At 38.4% G+C, this 13,715-nt stretch overlaps 1 protein-coding gene across 2 annotated transcripts in view; it reads left to right on the top strand.

The window, feature by feature from the left end:
- Positions 1–13,715, top strand: part of GALNT1 (polypeptide N-acetylgalactosaminyltransferase 1) — an 88,170-nt gene that overhangs the window by 35,961 nt on the left and 38,494 nt on the right. For both annotated transcript variants that reach the window (XM_066560221.1, XM_066560214.1), the window contains exon 3: positions 6,713–6,941. In XM_066560221.1, coding sequence (XP_066416318.1) covers positions 6,803–6,941 — 139 coding nt within the window. In that variant the 5' untranslated portion in view covers positions 6,713–6,802. The remainder of the gene's footprint in view (positions 1–6,712; positions 6,942–13,715) is intronic.

Here is a 13,715-nt window from a genome sequence, read left to right as displayed (position 1 = left end):
CATTTGTGTTACTGTGAAAAAGATGAAGAATAATCTGTTTTCCACAGGTGATGGGCTGACCTAATATAAATGGTTTTTTATCACTTGCTTTCATAGCATTTAAAGGTAGTGCTTTGTTTATCCTCAAATCAACCTGTTTACTGATGTTCTGATGGTAATGAGCTCTCTGCAAACATGCACCAGAACCAATTTAGAGCATGGACCAGTAAAAAAGAAAAAAAAAAACCAAACCAAAACACATCAGCACAGCAGGAAAAGTAATTCTGGAACCTGATTGTAGTGTTGGCATCACTTCTGGTTTCAAATATATTGGACTCACTAATAGTTCAGAGATACAGAGCTGTAGACAATGCTCACAACAATTTGTGTTGGCTCCATTTTTTAGAAATTTGCTCAAAAATCCATACACATGCCTAATATGTTACCTTACAGTATGCCAGTTTTTCTCCCTCATTATTAAGTAGACTGAGAAGCTGAAAATTCAGTTTTGTGTAGGCCATCAATCTTTCCTTAGATGCTGTTCAGTTAATCATTTTCCATTTGGTATAAATTGATATTAATAGCTTAAACATAGTAAATGTTGTGTCAGGATTTTGATGAGCCCTTATTTTGTGCCAGCTTCTGTTTGTTCATATCTGAAATTCTGGAAAACAAACTTTACATCAGCTTTGTCTGGTTATGTGCTGTATCCAGTGTAGAATCCTGATTTAGCTGAATAACAGCAATGAAATCCTTTGTCAAGTCTGCCACAAAGTCGTATTGAAGACTGATCACTAGTATAAACACAGATAAAGTTGATCCAAAGACAAAAATGACTGACTATTTGTGTGCTATACTGAAAAAGAGTAGGTTTTCTTTCCCATGCCAACTGTGTTTGTAAAAGAGGTTGTTAAGTGAAACAATGTTCTTTATATGAGCAGTAATTTTAAAGATGACCTTTTCCTGTTGTGTCAAATATATCATGGATTTTGTCACGGGGAAGAAAAATTCATTTGACCTTCAGAAATAACAAGACTTGAATGTACCCATTTTTCCTCTTTTCACTTTATTCTTGATAAAGTACAACCTTTGTTCCTACCTTTTCCAAGGTGCTTTTAATACTCCTTTTTCTTCCATAGTATAAGGGTTTTGTAATCTATAATCCAGTATTTTGAAGGAATGAAAAATACTTGGTTTTGCAAAAATCTTCAATTCTATTACATTACTCTGTAGGTAAATGCAATTATGAAATCTATGCATTTGAGGATTTATTTCTGTGGTTGCTAGGCTGGTTTGTAGATGCAGTTGACTTTCTTTGCCATAAGAACACACTGCTGATTAATTTTGAATTTGCTTTTGGGCTCCAAGGATTTCTTCCTGCAGAGCAGCTTCCTAGCATGGTAGTACCCAGCCTATATAGATAATACTCGTAGAATCATAAGATGGTTTGAATTGGAAGGAACTTAAAAGGTCATATTCTAGTTCCAAGCCCCTGCCATGGGCAGGGATGCCACCAGCTAGATCAGGTTGCTCAGGGCCTTATCCAACTTGACCTTTAAGAACAGGAATTTGTACTTTTTAGTTACTGAATATTTGAGGTTTTAACCTGCCTGTTTTTCTAGCCTTTGAACGTCCCTTGAATTGGCCATCAGAACCATTCCTGCATGTTGTTTCAGGGTATTGCCTGCATGCTCCAGCCCAGCTGGGTGTCACCAGCAACCTTGCTGAGCGTGCTTTCAGTCCTGTCCCTCAGCTTCTCAGTAAAGGCACTAGCAAGCATCAGCTCCAGCTTTGGCCTCAGAGAGCCATCACCAGTTGTTGTCTGTCAACTGAACTTTGGATGGCTGGTCAGAACCCTGGTGGTCCAGCTAGCAGTCCACCCCCCTGATAACCCACTTCTTTAGATTAAATCTCACTAAGTTCTGAAAAAGTACTCTGGAAGACTGTCACAGTCCCTGTTGAAGTTAATGCAAACACCATTCACTGCTCTTCCCTTGTTCACCAAACCAATGCTCTCCTTGAAGCGAGTTGCCAAATTGTTCAAGTATGGTATGGCTTTGATGTATCTGTACTGCCTGTTTCCCTTTTAGTTTTTGTGTTGTGGTGATCTAGTTGGGATTGGGTTTGCTTTATTTTGTTGTTTGTTTTTTGGTTTGTTTTGGGATTTTGTGTGTTTGTATGTAGGATTTCTTACATAGTCTTTTCAAGGACTGAAGTGAGACTGACTTAGCAGATGGTTCTCCAGAATCTCCTTTCCTACTTGATGATAACTTTTTTCCTAATCTTGAGGATTGGGAATCTCTGGGTCACCATTTCAGACATTTCACAGATGATACAGAATGGCCCTGCAGAAAGATCAGCCTGCTCCTTCAGCACCCTCCATGCCACCTTTCTGGTGCCATGGAAGAGATCCCTGACCTAATCTGTCCCCTGCCTATGAAGTTTCACTCTTGCAGACTCTGCCTCCAATAACAAAGGGACTGAAAAAGGCATTGAGTATCTTAACCTTTGCATGCTGAGCACTGGATCTGCATTATTCTCAGCCTTTTTTAAATATTTTTTTTTTTTTTGCTATCCTTAAAGTGCCGTTCTTGTTGCTGCTTTTTGGTTTTGGTTTGTTCCAACTTGTACTCCTGGATTATATGAGAACCTCCTCACGTGCTCAGGAAATGTAACTCAGGCTTATTCATCAGTCTTTCAACAGCATCCAGGCAGTATAATTGTTGTGGAAGGGCACATCTGCAGACTTTCCTTCTGTTGCCACAATTTCCTGGGTTTGTCTCTCTCAGCCTCCATTTTTGGGAGTTTCCATCCACTTATCCTTTGAGTGCAATGCTTAGCTGTCTCTTCTTTTTTTTTTTTTGCATCATGGGGCACAGACTCGTGGCACTTCAAGGTCTCTGTGGAGATGCATCCAGCTGCTGTTCATCCTTGCTCACTTTGCTCCTTAGCCTCTTCCACTGAAGAAGCAGCACTCAGGCAGAGTGTTCCTCCCGTGGTTGAGGCCACCACCACCTTCCAGCAGCAGAGGGAGGAACCAAGCTCTGGGTGGCAGAGCTCTCTTCCTAGAGCTCTGGGTCAAGGCTCTGGTATGCTAAGAGCAGTTGCTTCATCTGAGTTTCTGGGCCCCTCTGCTTCACTGCTCTGCTGGGGAAGCAGATGGGGGAGTGCTGTCATAAAAGCAGTGGTAAAAATGCAGTGTAATTCATGAGATGATAGACTGCCCAAGGGAATGAGAGCCTTCATCTAAAGGTTCAGGGAAGGACCTTATCAATGGAAAACTGTGTGTTGAACTTTTGTATCACTGTCTTTTCATCGCTTCCCCAAACCCTCAAAGGGTTCAAAGGGTTCACAAAGTGTCTTTTTGACATTTCACTGAACTGACAAAGGAATTTGCTTTTGTTAGAGGCAGATATACTGCCAGGCTATACATTCCAAAGCACTTGATATAAAGCAGCAAGTCTAGATTGTGGTTCTCATGTGTCTTGCTAATTTGAGGACCCCAAAGCACTGTGCTCTTGTGGGTTTTACACTGTTTTACAGCCTAATGTCTCACAAGTCTGAACTTCAAGAAGTGTGAAATTAAAATAATTGGTAGAGTTTTCTTTCAAAACATGTATTTTATTAGCATTTGTGTTCTTTAAGAACAAGCAGGGTGGTGGTGTGACTTCCTTCTTTGCCAAATCATTTCTATGGTGTCCGGGTTGGACCAGAAGAAACCTATTGCATGAAGAGTTTAAGGGCAGTCATGCACTATGTCAGACAAATTTTGTCTGTATACAGTATTTGTTTCTGCCAGTGGTTGATGTGCATATCTAGGGCAGAGAATAAGGGAAACTGGAATGATACTTCCTTGCTGTACTCTCCAGAGTGACTTGAAGTTCAGTCAGCAACTGGCCAATGTAGGGGTGAGGACTTATTATTTATTTATTATTTGATGGAGAGACTTGCAGTGCTGGCAGGGGATGGTGGCAGGCAGCTCCCCAGGATGACTGCACACTGTAGGGAATAAATTCCTTTTCTGGATTTTAACCTCTTGCTGCTAAATTCACTTGATTTGTGCCAATATAAGAAGTAAAAGGTAACAGTTGATCTCTATTTACCATCTCCATACAGCTTTTGATTTTACAGACCTACTACTTGATTTAGGTTACATCTTTTCCAGCCAGGAAAAATGGTACTTTTGTCTTATAATAAAGCTGCTTTTGTTGTATTCATCCTTTTGCACTTCTCACTTGTTCCTTCTAATCCTCCTATATCCTTTTTGAAATGATAAAACTGGATGTTCATACAGCACTCAAGATGAAAGAGCACGTACTGTGTAATGGAGTAATGATGGTTTGGTTTGTATTTTCTACATAGTAGTCTGTAACAAATTTATTTTTCTTTCACTGCTGCTGATGGTTTTACAGAATTTCATAGTACAGCTCCCAAGATTTTTTTAATAGATAGGAGGATAGAGTTCAGGTCTATCCCCCTATCTATTTAAAAAAAAAAAAAAACACTGGAAAAAAAAACAACCAAAAAACTTCCAACCAAACAACCCCTGGGATTTTTTCATAATGTATGTCACTTAATGTTTCCTTGTGGTCATTTCATCTGTTACTTTATCATCAGGTTGTTAGTTACAGATACTTCTGCAGTTCCTAATTTTTTACAGTCATTCCTGTACAACAAAACTATATAGATGCAAGCTAAGATCCCAAAAATAATTAATTCTTGGCATTTGATATGCACCTATGCAGGAAGCAGAGGATTGTCCACCCTTCTAGCCTTGTACAAGTGGAAGGTCACAGGCTCCTATGCTGCTGTGCCATCCAGAGCTGTGTGACTTCAGTGTAAAGGAGTGCAGGGAGATAGGAATGTGTCTGCTGCCAATAAGAAGAAATAAGCTGTATTTAGTAAAGGGATGTCATGATCATTTCCCTTAAGAAGGGTGGGGGGAGGAAGGGGTCAAATTATGGCAATGAAATAGTAAAGGAAATGCAGTCTTAACGAGGCAGGCCTTTAATGAGGTTTTTGTGTAGTCACAACTGATGTGCTTTAACCCCAGCTGGCATCCAAGCCCCATGCAGCAGCCACTCACTCACTCCCCACCACCACAATGAGATGGAAGAGAGAATGGGAGGAATAAAAATGAAGAATGAGTTGAGTTAAAGCAAGAGCTGCACAAACAAGTAAAACAAAACAAGGAGTTTATTCACCATTACCCATGGACAAGCAGATGTTCAGCCATCCCCAGGAGAGCAGGGCTCTATCACATGCAGCAATTGCTTGGGAAAACAAAAGCCATCACACCAAACATCCCCTCCTTCATTTTTCTTGCCCCAGCTTTATATACTGAGCTTTATATGATATGGAATATCATTTGAGTCAGTTGAGGTCAGCTGTCCCTGCTGTGTTCCCTTCCAGTTTCTTGTGCACCCCAGCCTCCTCACTGGTGGGATGGGGTGAAAAGCAGAAAAGGCCTCAACAGTGTGTAAGCACTGATTAGCAGTGACAAAAACATCCCTGAATTATCAACGCTGTTTCCAGCACAAATACAAAACATGGCCTCTACTGGTCACAGTGAAGGAAATTACACCAGTCCAAACCAGCACAAACTCTTGTGATTAAAGTTCTCTTTTCAATAAATTCTTCAGTTTTCACTGAAAGTATGTAAGAAAAATTTAATGTATGTAAATTTTAAAATTCTAGCATGTCTTTAAAGTCTCCTTATTTTATTCCCTTCATTTTCTATGTCAAGAGTGTCTGCAATTCTGGTTTTAACTGGTATTCTGTTCCCACTGGTAAACATTGCAGGAGTACTTTGAGTTGAAATATGTCAGTAGTGGTTAAAAAAAAAATTAAAAATTAAACCCTACATATTTTAGTGTGAGGAAGCTCAAAGCTGTTCTTGATTCTGCCCTACTAGTCATGGAAATATGCAGTCTTTGTAACAAAATCTGTAATTTGAGTCGGGCAAAAGAGAATTTCAAAGGTTGGCATTCTAAAATTGTAATGTATACACATAAAAAAAATATAGAGAGGTTTGCTCTATAATCAAACATTAAGCTAATAAAGGCATAAAGTGTCAGACTTGCTAACTTTGGCTTTGAACACCTAGTAAATGATCCTGGTGGCTTATGGGTACTTTGTTAACCTTGCCTACTGTTTTTTTTTACCAAAAGGAATGTTTGGTTTTGGTTTGCTGGAAGTGCAAAGCATTTGTCTTTGTGATGCTTTTGTAATAGGCAATTAGACCCTGTGTAAAATCCTGGCATTTGTAGGCCAGCATTCCTAGTGATGGACCCAGAATGTCAGTGTGTGCTACATGGGAGAAGCATGAGAAATATTAGCCATGGGATTCACACAGTAGAGAGTGATACCCTACTTCCCAAGATGTTCCTGGTTTTCATTCATTTGGGTTGGCCTGGTTTCCAGAGGATCCAGAGAGTTTCTTCTCATGCCATTATATGTGCCTACCTTCTTTTCCAGTGGCTCAGCAGAGGACTCTGTTTTGGTCACTCATTTTGATGTTTCAGGTGATGAATGTTAACATCATAAAGGATTGGAATAATGCTGCTATAACTGACCCCATTTCCTTATCTCACTGAAATGCATAGGACATTAATTTTCTTGCATATATCATAAGAGAACTAAATTCTTACCTTAAAAATTGAGTTAAAATTTCTGCTTTTAGCATCTCAGGTAAATGCCGTGACTTCTTTTTCTTTTTCTTTTTTTTTTCCAGATATAGAACGTGGTCTCTCAAACTGGATTAAAAAAACCTGTTGATATTTTTATTTATACTTTTTTATTTTTGTATTTGACTTAAAGTGCCATGAAAAAATTTGCATATTGCAAGGTGGTGCTTGCCACCTCTTTGGTTTGGGTCCTTCTGGATATGTTTCTGTTGCTATACTTCAGTGAATGCAATAAATGTGATGAGAAAAAGGAACGAGGCCTGCCAGCTGGAGATGGTAAGTTTTCTGCCTAATTATTCTTTAAAATATGCTCCTTTAAAATTGCACTCTTTTTAAAGATTTGGGATTTTTTTTTCCTCAACAATGTAGCATTGTGGCAGCATTTAGGAGTCACACAATCTTCTGTGTTTCTTTGAATGACTAGAGAATAATAACCATCTTGCCTGAGCTGTATGTTGCAGACTTAAAACACTTAGGATGTAGAATTTTAAGCACTAATGTATATGAAATAACTCTAAAAAACTATGCAACAAGAAGTGCAGAAATCTAAGCCATGTTAATGCAGTCTAAAGCATATTTTAAGTTTCCATGAGTGAGGAAGCAAAGGCACTATTAACTTCATTAGACCTGCTAGTAAAACAAACCAAACCAAGCTCACTTGTCTGCCTGCCCCTGCAAAAAAAGGCTCCAACCAACCAAACTGAAAACCATCCCCTGCCCCACAACCCACCTAACCCAAAATTTGGACAAAGACTGTAGCAATAAGGCACAGTTAATATTGTAATGAAAAGGTTTATGATAGTAGTATGAACTTGGATGTAAAAGTGACAAATATGAGCACATGCTTATTGAGATAACTTTCAAGTGAGAGCTGTATTATTCAATACTAAAGGTTTTCAGATAAGCTTTCAGTTTTGTTATTGCCATCTTAAGTTTTTGAGTACCAATTAGAGAAGCTGAGTGTGGGGTTGTTTTGTTTTGGGCTTTTTTGAGAACACTACTATTGATGTTGCCAACCTTATTTTTAAAAAGTTAGCGTAGTTGATCACATGGGAGAAAGGATTGGTGCAGGGAGATTTCTCATCCCTGCAATGTCTCAGTATATGCATTTAGAACTGCAGGCACCTGCCACCTCCAGTTTGTTTGTGAAGCATCTAATTCTATAGTTTGGAGTCTCTCCCTCTGAAAAGGCTGTGTCTGTGTTTCACTGCTGATGTTGGAAACCTTTTGAGTGATGCTAATTGCTAAGTCCAGTCGGTTAATTGCACTCAAGGTTATTGCTTTTCATCACAAGAAACTTTTTCACCTGTTGAAATCAGGTGTGAACCTTGACCTTCCTGGGAAATTTTCAGTAGTATTTTAAGAATAATGTTGCTCTGTTACAGATTAACACTGGGGAGATATTTAAGAAGTGTCAGATTTGGTTTACTTGTTTTCTTTCCCTGTGATGAAAACAGGCCAATAAATCTCCACAGAGAGCACTGTATGGAATGTAGAATTTCCGTGCTCAGCACCTCTGGACTCCTGGTTTCACAACTACATGTGAACATGTCAAAGGGGTTCTAATCCACCTGAATTTTGTAGAGCTAACTTAAATTTTTCATTGCTGGCATTGCATTTTTTGAGTGTCTTTTTCAGTAAAAGGAGAGCAAAGTGGCAAGAAAATTAATGAGGCTCATGTAGAAAGTATGTCTTCTACAGGAACTCGTCTTTTTTTGAACTTTTTTTTTCCTTTTTTTTTTTTCCTCCAGAAGTTTGGAAATTCTTAGGTGGTAAGACAGTAACTGATGTGTTGTTATGTAGGAATAGATCCAATTTTTGGCTTCCCATAAAGCAGATAACTTATGCCAGAAAACAGCAGGTGATGTCAATATCTATCAACTTACTGTGATATATTGATAATGTTGAAATTTCAGATGACTTTACATATGAAGTCATTGGGGGAACCTTCAGGTGAGGGAAAGTCTTCAGTTTTGACATATTAGTATTATGACTTTCCCTATGCAACACTAATTTTACTTAGTTGAGTACAGCCTTCATTCTGACCTTTACCCAAACCCATGTGTTAAAATTCTTGATATATTTTTAAGATCTTATAGTTGGCTGGTAAACAAACAAACCTTGTATATAGCTTTGTACATTTTCTTGTTTGGGGGGGTGGGAGTTTTTCTGGGTTTTTTGGTTTTGTTTTTTTTTTGGTTGGGTTTTTTTTTTTAATGGCTGATTTGTAGTAAGGTGCAGGAATAGGTCTGCTAGAAACCTTGGTTGACCCTGTGACATTTCCTTTTAACCAAGCTGCATGCCTGATCATAGATATTCTTACTTGTTCCAGTAGTTTACTGATTTGGAATCTCTACTGGTTTTACTCCTGCTCAGAGTGCCTGGAGTCATCTGAGATAACATTGAGGCTATTTTGTCTGTGAAGCTTTTATCAAAATCTGCTTTTTCACTTCACTTTTTCCTCTGTTTTTAATTTCCATAATTGAATTAGTTTCCTTGATTCAGCATAAATTATGCTAGTGTTCTGAATTTAATATCCTCTTGTCCATGTCACTCTGCTTTATCTTTGCAATTCATGGAAGAATTCCATGGCATTTGATGAACTTACTCAACATAGGAGAAAGTTTTTCTGAAGAGTTTATATTTATTTCAGATTGTGCTTGTCCAGTTGGAAAAATCATTCTTTAGTTATTTCAGCAGGAGCAAAGGATTTTGAGGACAACTTTGGACAGTTTGGGCTTTCATGAAGTTTGAAGGATGTTTTCCATGGGTCTTTAATACAGAAAATGGAAGGATTTTCTTTTTATAGAATTAGGCAAGAGCCATAGCCAAAATTGTCTTTGGGCTCTTTCTCATTGGTATTGATGGCATAAGATACCACCATGTTAAATCAGGAACTTCAGGTTATGTGTCTAATATTGGATTTTAAGTTATACTGCTGTAATATTTTTAAAATTGCTCAAAATAAGGAATAGTAAAGGAATGTGCAACTGTGGAAAACTTAGTGTACATGGTTATAGGGAACTGTAAGGTGCATAAGATAGAAGCCTTGGTGTCTGCTCTGACAGAGATTAAATGCTTGGAGTTGAAATGACACAGGTGTGGAGTTGAGGGGCCAAAGGGTGAGGTAGAAAAGGGACAGGCCACGAGCCAGGTAGGAGGACAGCTGCCTTGGGAAAGGGGCCTGGCATGAGATCTGGAGCGTACAAGACTGAGTAACTAAGGTTATACCAGAGGGAGGGGTAGTTGGAATCCAGTGACCGTAGTTGTGTGGGATGATTTGTCTGTGGACTTAACCTTTGCTGCCACCACTGCCATGGTGGCCCACCCTCTCCACCATGGCAGAAGACCTCTGCAGTGCCTTCACCAGGTAACCTGGGGAGCTGGGATCAGAACACCCAGCAGTGTTGTTTCCAGCAGCAATCCCTGAGCTGGGAGGAGCCTGTGCTGTGCTGACTGATATTGCTGCTCTTTCTTCTCCCTGCTGTGACCACCCCAGAGGGGTTGGGAGAAAACTGGGGGAAGCCCTCTCCTAGTGCTCAGCTCTGAGGCTGCCTCACCTCCTCTGACGTGGATGGTGCACACCCCTTATCCAAAACACCACACGTGTTCTTCCTATTGCCACATCTTCTGGGTGGTGGCTCCCTGTTTGTAATTCCTGAGGATTACTCAGTAAAAGCCACAAAGAGTAATTAATTGTTGTCTCTGGAAGGTGGCTGATGTAAGTTTAAATGCTGCTGTGAATTGGAAAGAAAATCATTTAACCTCAGTAAGCATCATCCATGTTATGTAATATTTTTTTCCAAATCTATTATTCATAGGATAGTTACTTGAGCATTATTGTTTTCATATGGGGATTGGCATTGCAATTTAGATTTCACAGCCTGGAACACAGCTTACTTAATAAATGTAAACAAGTTCCAGACTTAAAGAGAGGGTTCAAGCTGTTCTCTAACAGTACAATTAGGGACCATTCTTGTAAACAAAATATACCTAGGTGGTAGCGTGGTTTTACTAATAAAGTTTTTTTTTTGTGTAGTTCTGTCTTATTTCTGTAAGAACCCTGAATGTCATCCCTCGGGTCCTGACTTAAATGGAGGTGAAATGAGTCATTCTTTACCCCCAGTTATAGGCTTCCTAAAGGTCTGATTGCAAAAAAAACAACTTCCAGCTTTGGCACTTGATGTGGTTTCTAAATAAACTTAGAGATTCATCCTCTTTCCCTTTTTTTTTCTGACCTCAAGGTGCATTCCCCTTGTGTAATGATTAGAAGCCCTGGGTGCTGGGGAATCTTTCAAAATTAGGACCGGTGAATTGCAAGAGTCATGTAATCTCAGCTCCTTGCTATTTGCACTCTTCCTGGAGCAATGACAAAGTTAAACTAAGATCAGCCATTTTTGTCAATTGCCAATCAAGACCTTGCATTCTGAATTTGGAGCTCTGGTAAAAAAGGAATCTCTAAATTGTGTCTTGGTTCTAAATTATCTCATCTACATGAAAAAATCCTAAGAAGAAAAGTGAGCAATTTCAAGATTTAATTATTGAAAATGTGAACCATTTGTCATAAATCAGTCTCATTCTATTAAGGCTGAGGTGTGTGTAAGAGGCGGAACTGCTCTGAACTTTTACCTGGCCAAACAACTTCTTGTATTTATGGTTATGCCTCCAAAGGTGACTGGACTTTGCATTGGTCAGTTTATTTGGCCTCTAAAGACATCTCACCAGAAGAATTCACCCCTTTTTCCTGGCTTTAGATGACCTTAGATTTTGAATTATCTGGTTTTTATTTGGCATATTGACTGGTAAAAAGAAATTTGTAGTCCAAAGAAATAAAGAGTTCCTGATTTTTTAATGAAGATCTGGAAAAGGTCAAGCCTTCTTTGAAACTAATGGTTTACTGATACAAATAAGAAATATCTGGAAATACATTACTAGATTTCTTATTTAATCAGGTGGTGATTCAGTCATTTATTTAGTTCTGAAACCTGTAGCTATTAATTTCATTTCTGTTTGTTAGAAGAATGCCATGAGTACATAGAGTCCTTCAAAGGAAATTTTTTTCTGTATTTAACTGACAAAAGAGCACTGTGGTTTGAATTCTTAACGATGCATTTATTACTAATTTTGGGATAACGTTGTTGGTTGGTGTTTCTGTGAAACCTACATGCTTCTGTGGGAAAACAGATAACCATAAAAAAACCCAAGAGAAGATGGTTCTCAGAAACTTGAGAGAACATCTTCTGATGGTTAATTCTTGGAAAGTCATTGCCCTCCCTGTGCCTCAGCTTGACTGTCTGCATTTAGTGAGTTGCTCAAAATATCTGGATCTAGTTAGTTGTTGCTGGATTTTTCTGCAAGGAGAATGAGGTACTGAGGTGAAATGTGTAATCAAGCAGCATGTATTTACTAATGAAATTTAAAAAGTCAACTGATGAATTTGTGGAATTTGTACATCAGTATCCAAGTCACTGATGTGCTAAACTATCATCTTAACAGGAAGATCTGCAAATGTGAGAGATGTGCTTTTGGCTGATTTAACTATTCAGTTTAACTGGTTTAGTGAAAGTTAAGAAAGAACTGGAAGTGTAAGTGAAACAGGAAATTATTTTTTTTCTTCTAAATAGGTCATTTTGTAGGATAAGACACTTGCTTTCAGAACTCAGAAAAACATGCTGCATACAACTATATTCTGATAGGGCTTTTAAAATTGTTTTAGTTATGTGGAACACCCATTGTTAAATCACTTTCTGTCTAAGTGAACCTATTGCTACATGCTTAACAAAAGTTGCTGTGATAGCCCAGATAATAATACCACGCTGAATGTATAAAATTAAGCCCAAGTAATTACTTTATTGTATAGCATAATTTTAAGTTAATTGCCCCCCCAGAAGGCACAAATTCTAGTTGAAAAGGTTATGCAATTGCAAGTCAGCAGTTTTGATGCAGGTTCCAGCCATCCCTTCTGAAGAGGCAGAGATGCAAAGCAGACTGCTTGCTCAGCTTAGCCTGTGGCTGGAACGAGCACCTCAGCCCATCTGCTCAGGATCTGCTGGAACACACTTACTCCATCAATTTTCACTGGATGAGTGGCTGGCTGGCAACTTCTAGGGTTTTATAGCTATCAAGGAGAGTTTGGTTAAAAGAAAGCACCCCTGTGATGGGAGGAGGGTGGGAGGATTTTTCTCTGCTAAATGGTCCTGTGTGAATGCAACTACTGCAATCGCTTCAGGTACTTGAAAATGAAAGTTTCTCAAGGAGCACTTTGTGCTTGTTCCCTGTTAGCACTAAATGCAGACCAGCAAAAAGCCTCATTTATTAGTAATATATCTTTAAGTCTTAGTGTTTCAGCAAGGATGGAAGGCTCAGGCATTTTTTAAAAAAATTTCTTTTTATTTTTTATGTGGCTGTTTACTCTCTGCCTAAGGTTTAATTACACTGTGCTATCCTAGATGCAAATTAAAGATAATTTGAAGTTAGGCTTGTTTCTTGGGGATTTGGTGTCTTTATTTTAAAATACTTTCTATTCCTTTGTTTAGATCTTAAATTGCTATTTTTTTAATTAAAACTTTTGCTGAATTTGTAAAGCAGTAATGTAGCTCAAATTCAGTATTTGAGCATTGCTGTTTGGGAGAAAAGTGAATGGTACTTGTAAAGAGATAGTAACTTTTTAAAAACTGTTCTGATTTTTTTACATATTTGGTTTAAAACCCTAAATAATTTAAGAGTCTGAATTCCTTTTTGTCCCATTCTTCCTCTTCAGTTTGATCAGATATTTGATATTTAAATTTCTTTGGATTTCAGATGTGAAGTGTTACTGTTTTGATACTGTTTTCTTACTTATGTTAACCTTCAAAATGTAATTTTGTTGCATAAAAATAACATTAGTACAAACAAGAGAAATTGTTTCTAAACTGTTGCTGCCAATGTCATTCTGTCAAAATAAAAATGTGGAAATAGATATAAAGCTACACTTTTACTTTAATTGAACCTTTACTGTTCTGGGACATTATTTATCGCAGAGTCACAGAATAAGCTGAGTTGGAAGGGTTC

This window comes from Molothrus aeneus, chromosome 1 (genome assembly GCF_037042795.1).
Source record: "Molothrus aeneus isolate 106 chromosome 1, BPBGC_Maene_1.0, whole genome shotgun sequence".
NCBI classification, from domain to species: domain Eukaryota; kingdom Metazoa; phylum Chordata; class Aves; order Passeriformes; family Icteridae; genus Molothrus; species Molothrus aeneus.
The sequence above is the reverse complement of the archived record's forward strand: the minus strand, read 5'-3'. Positions and strand labels throughout refer to the sequence as shown.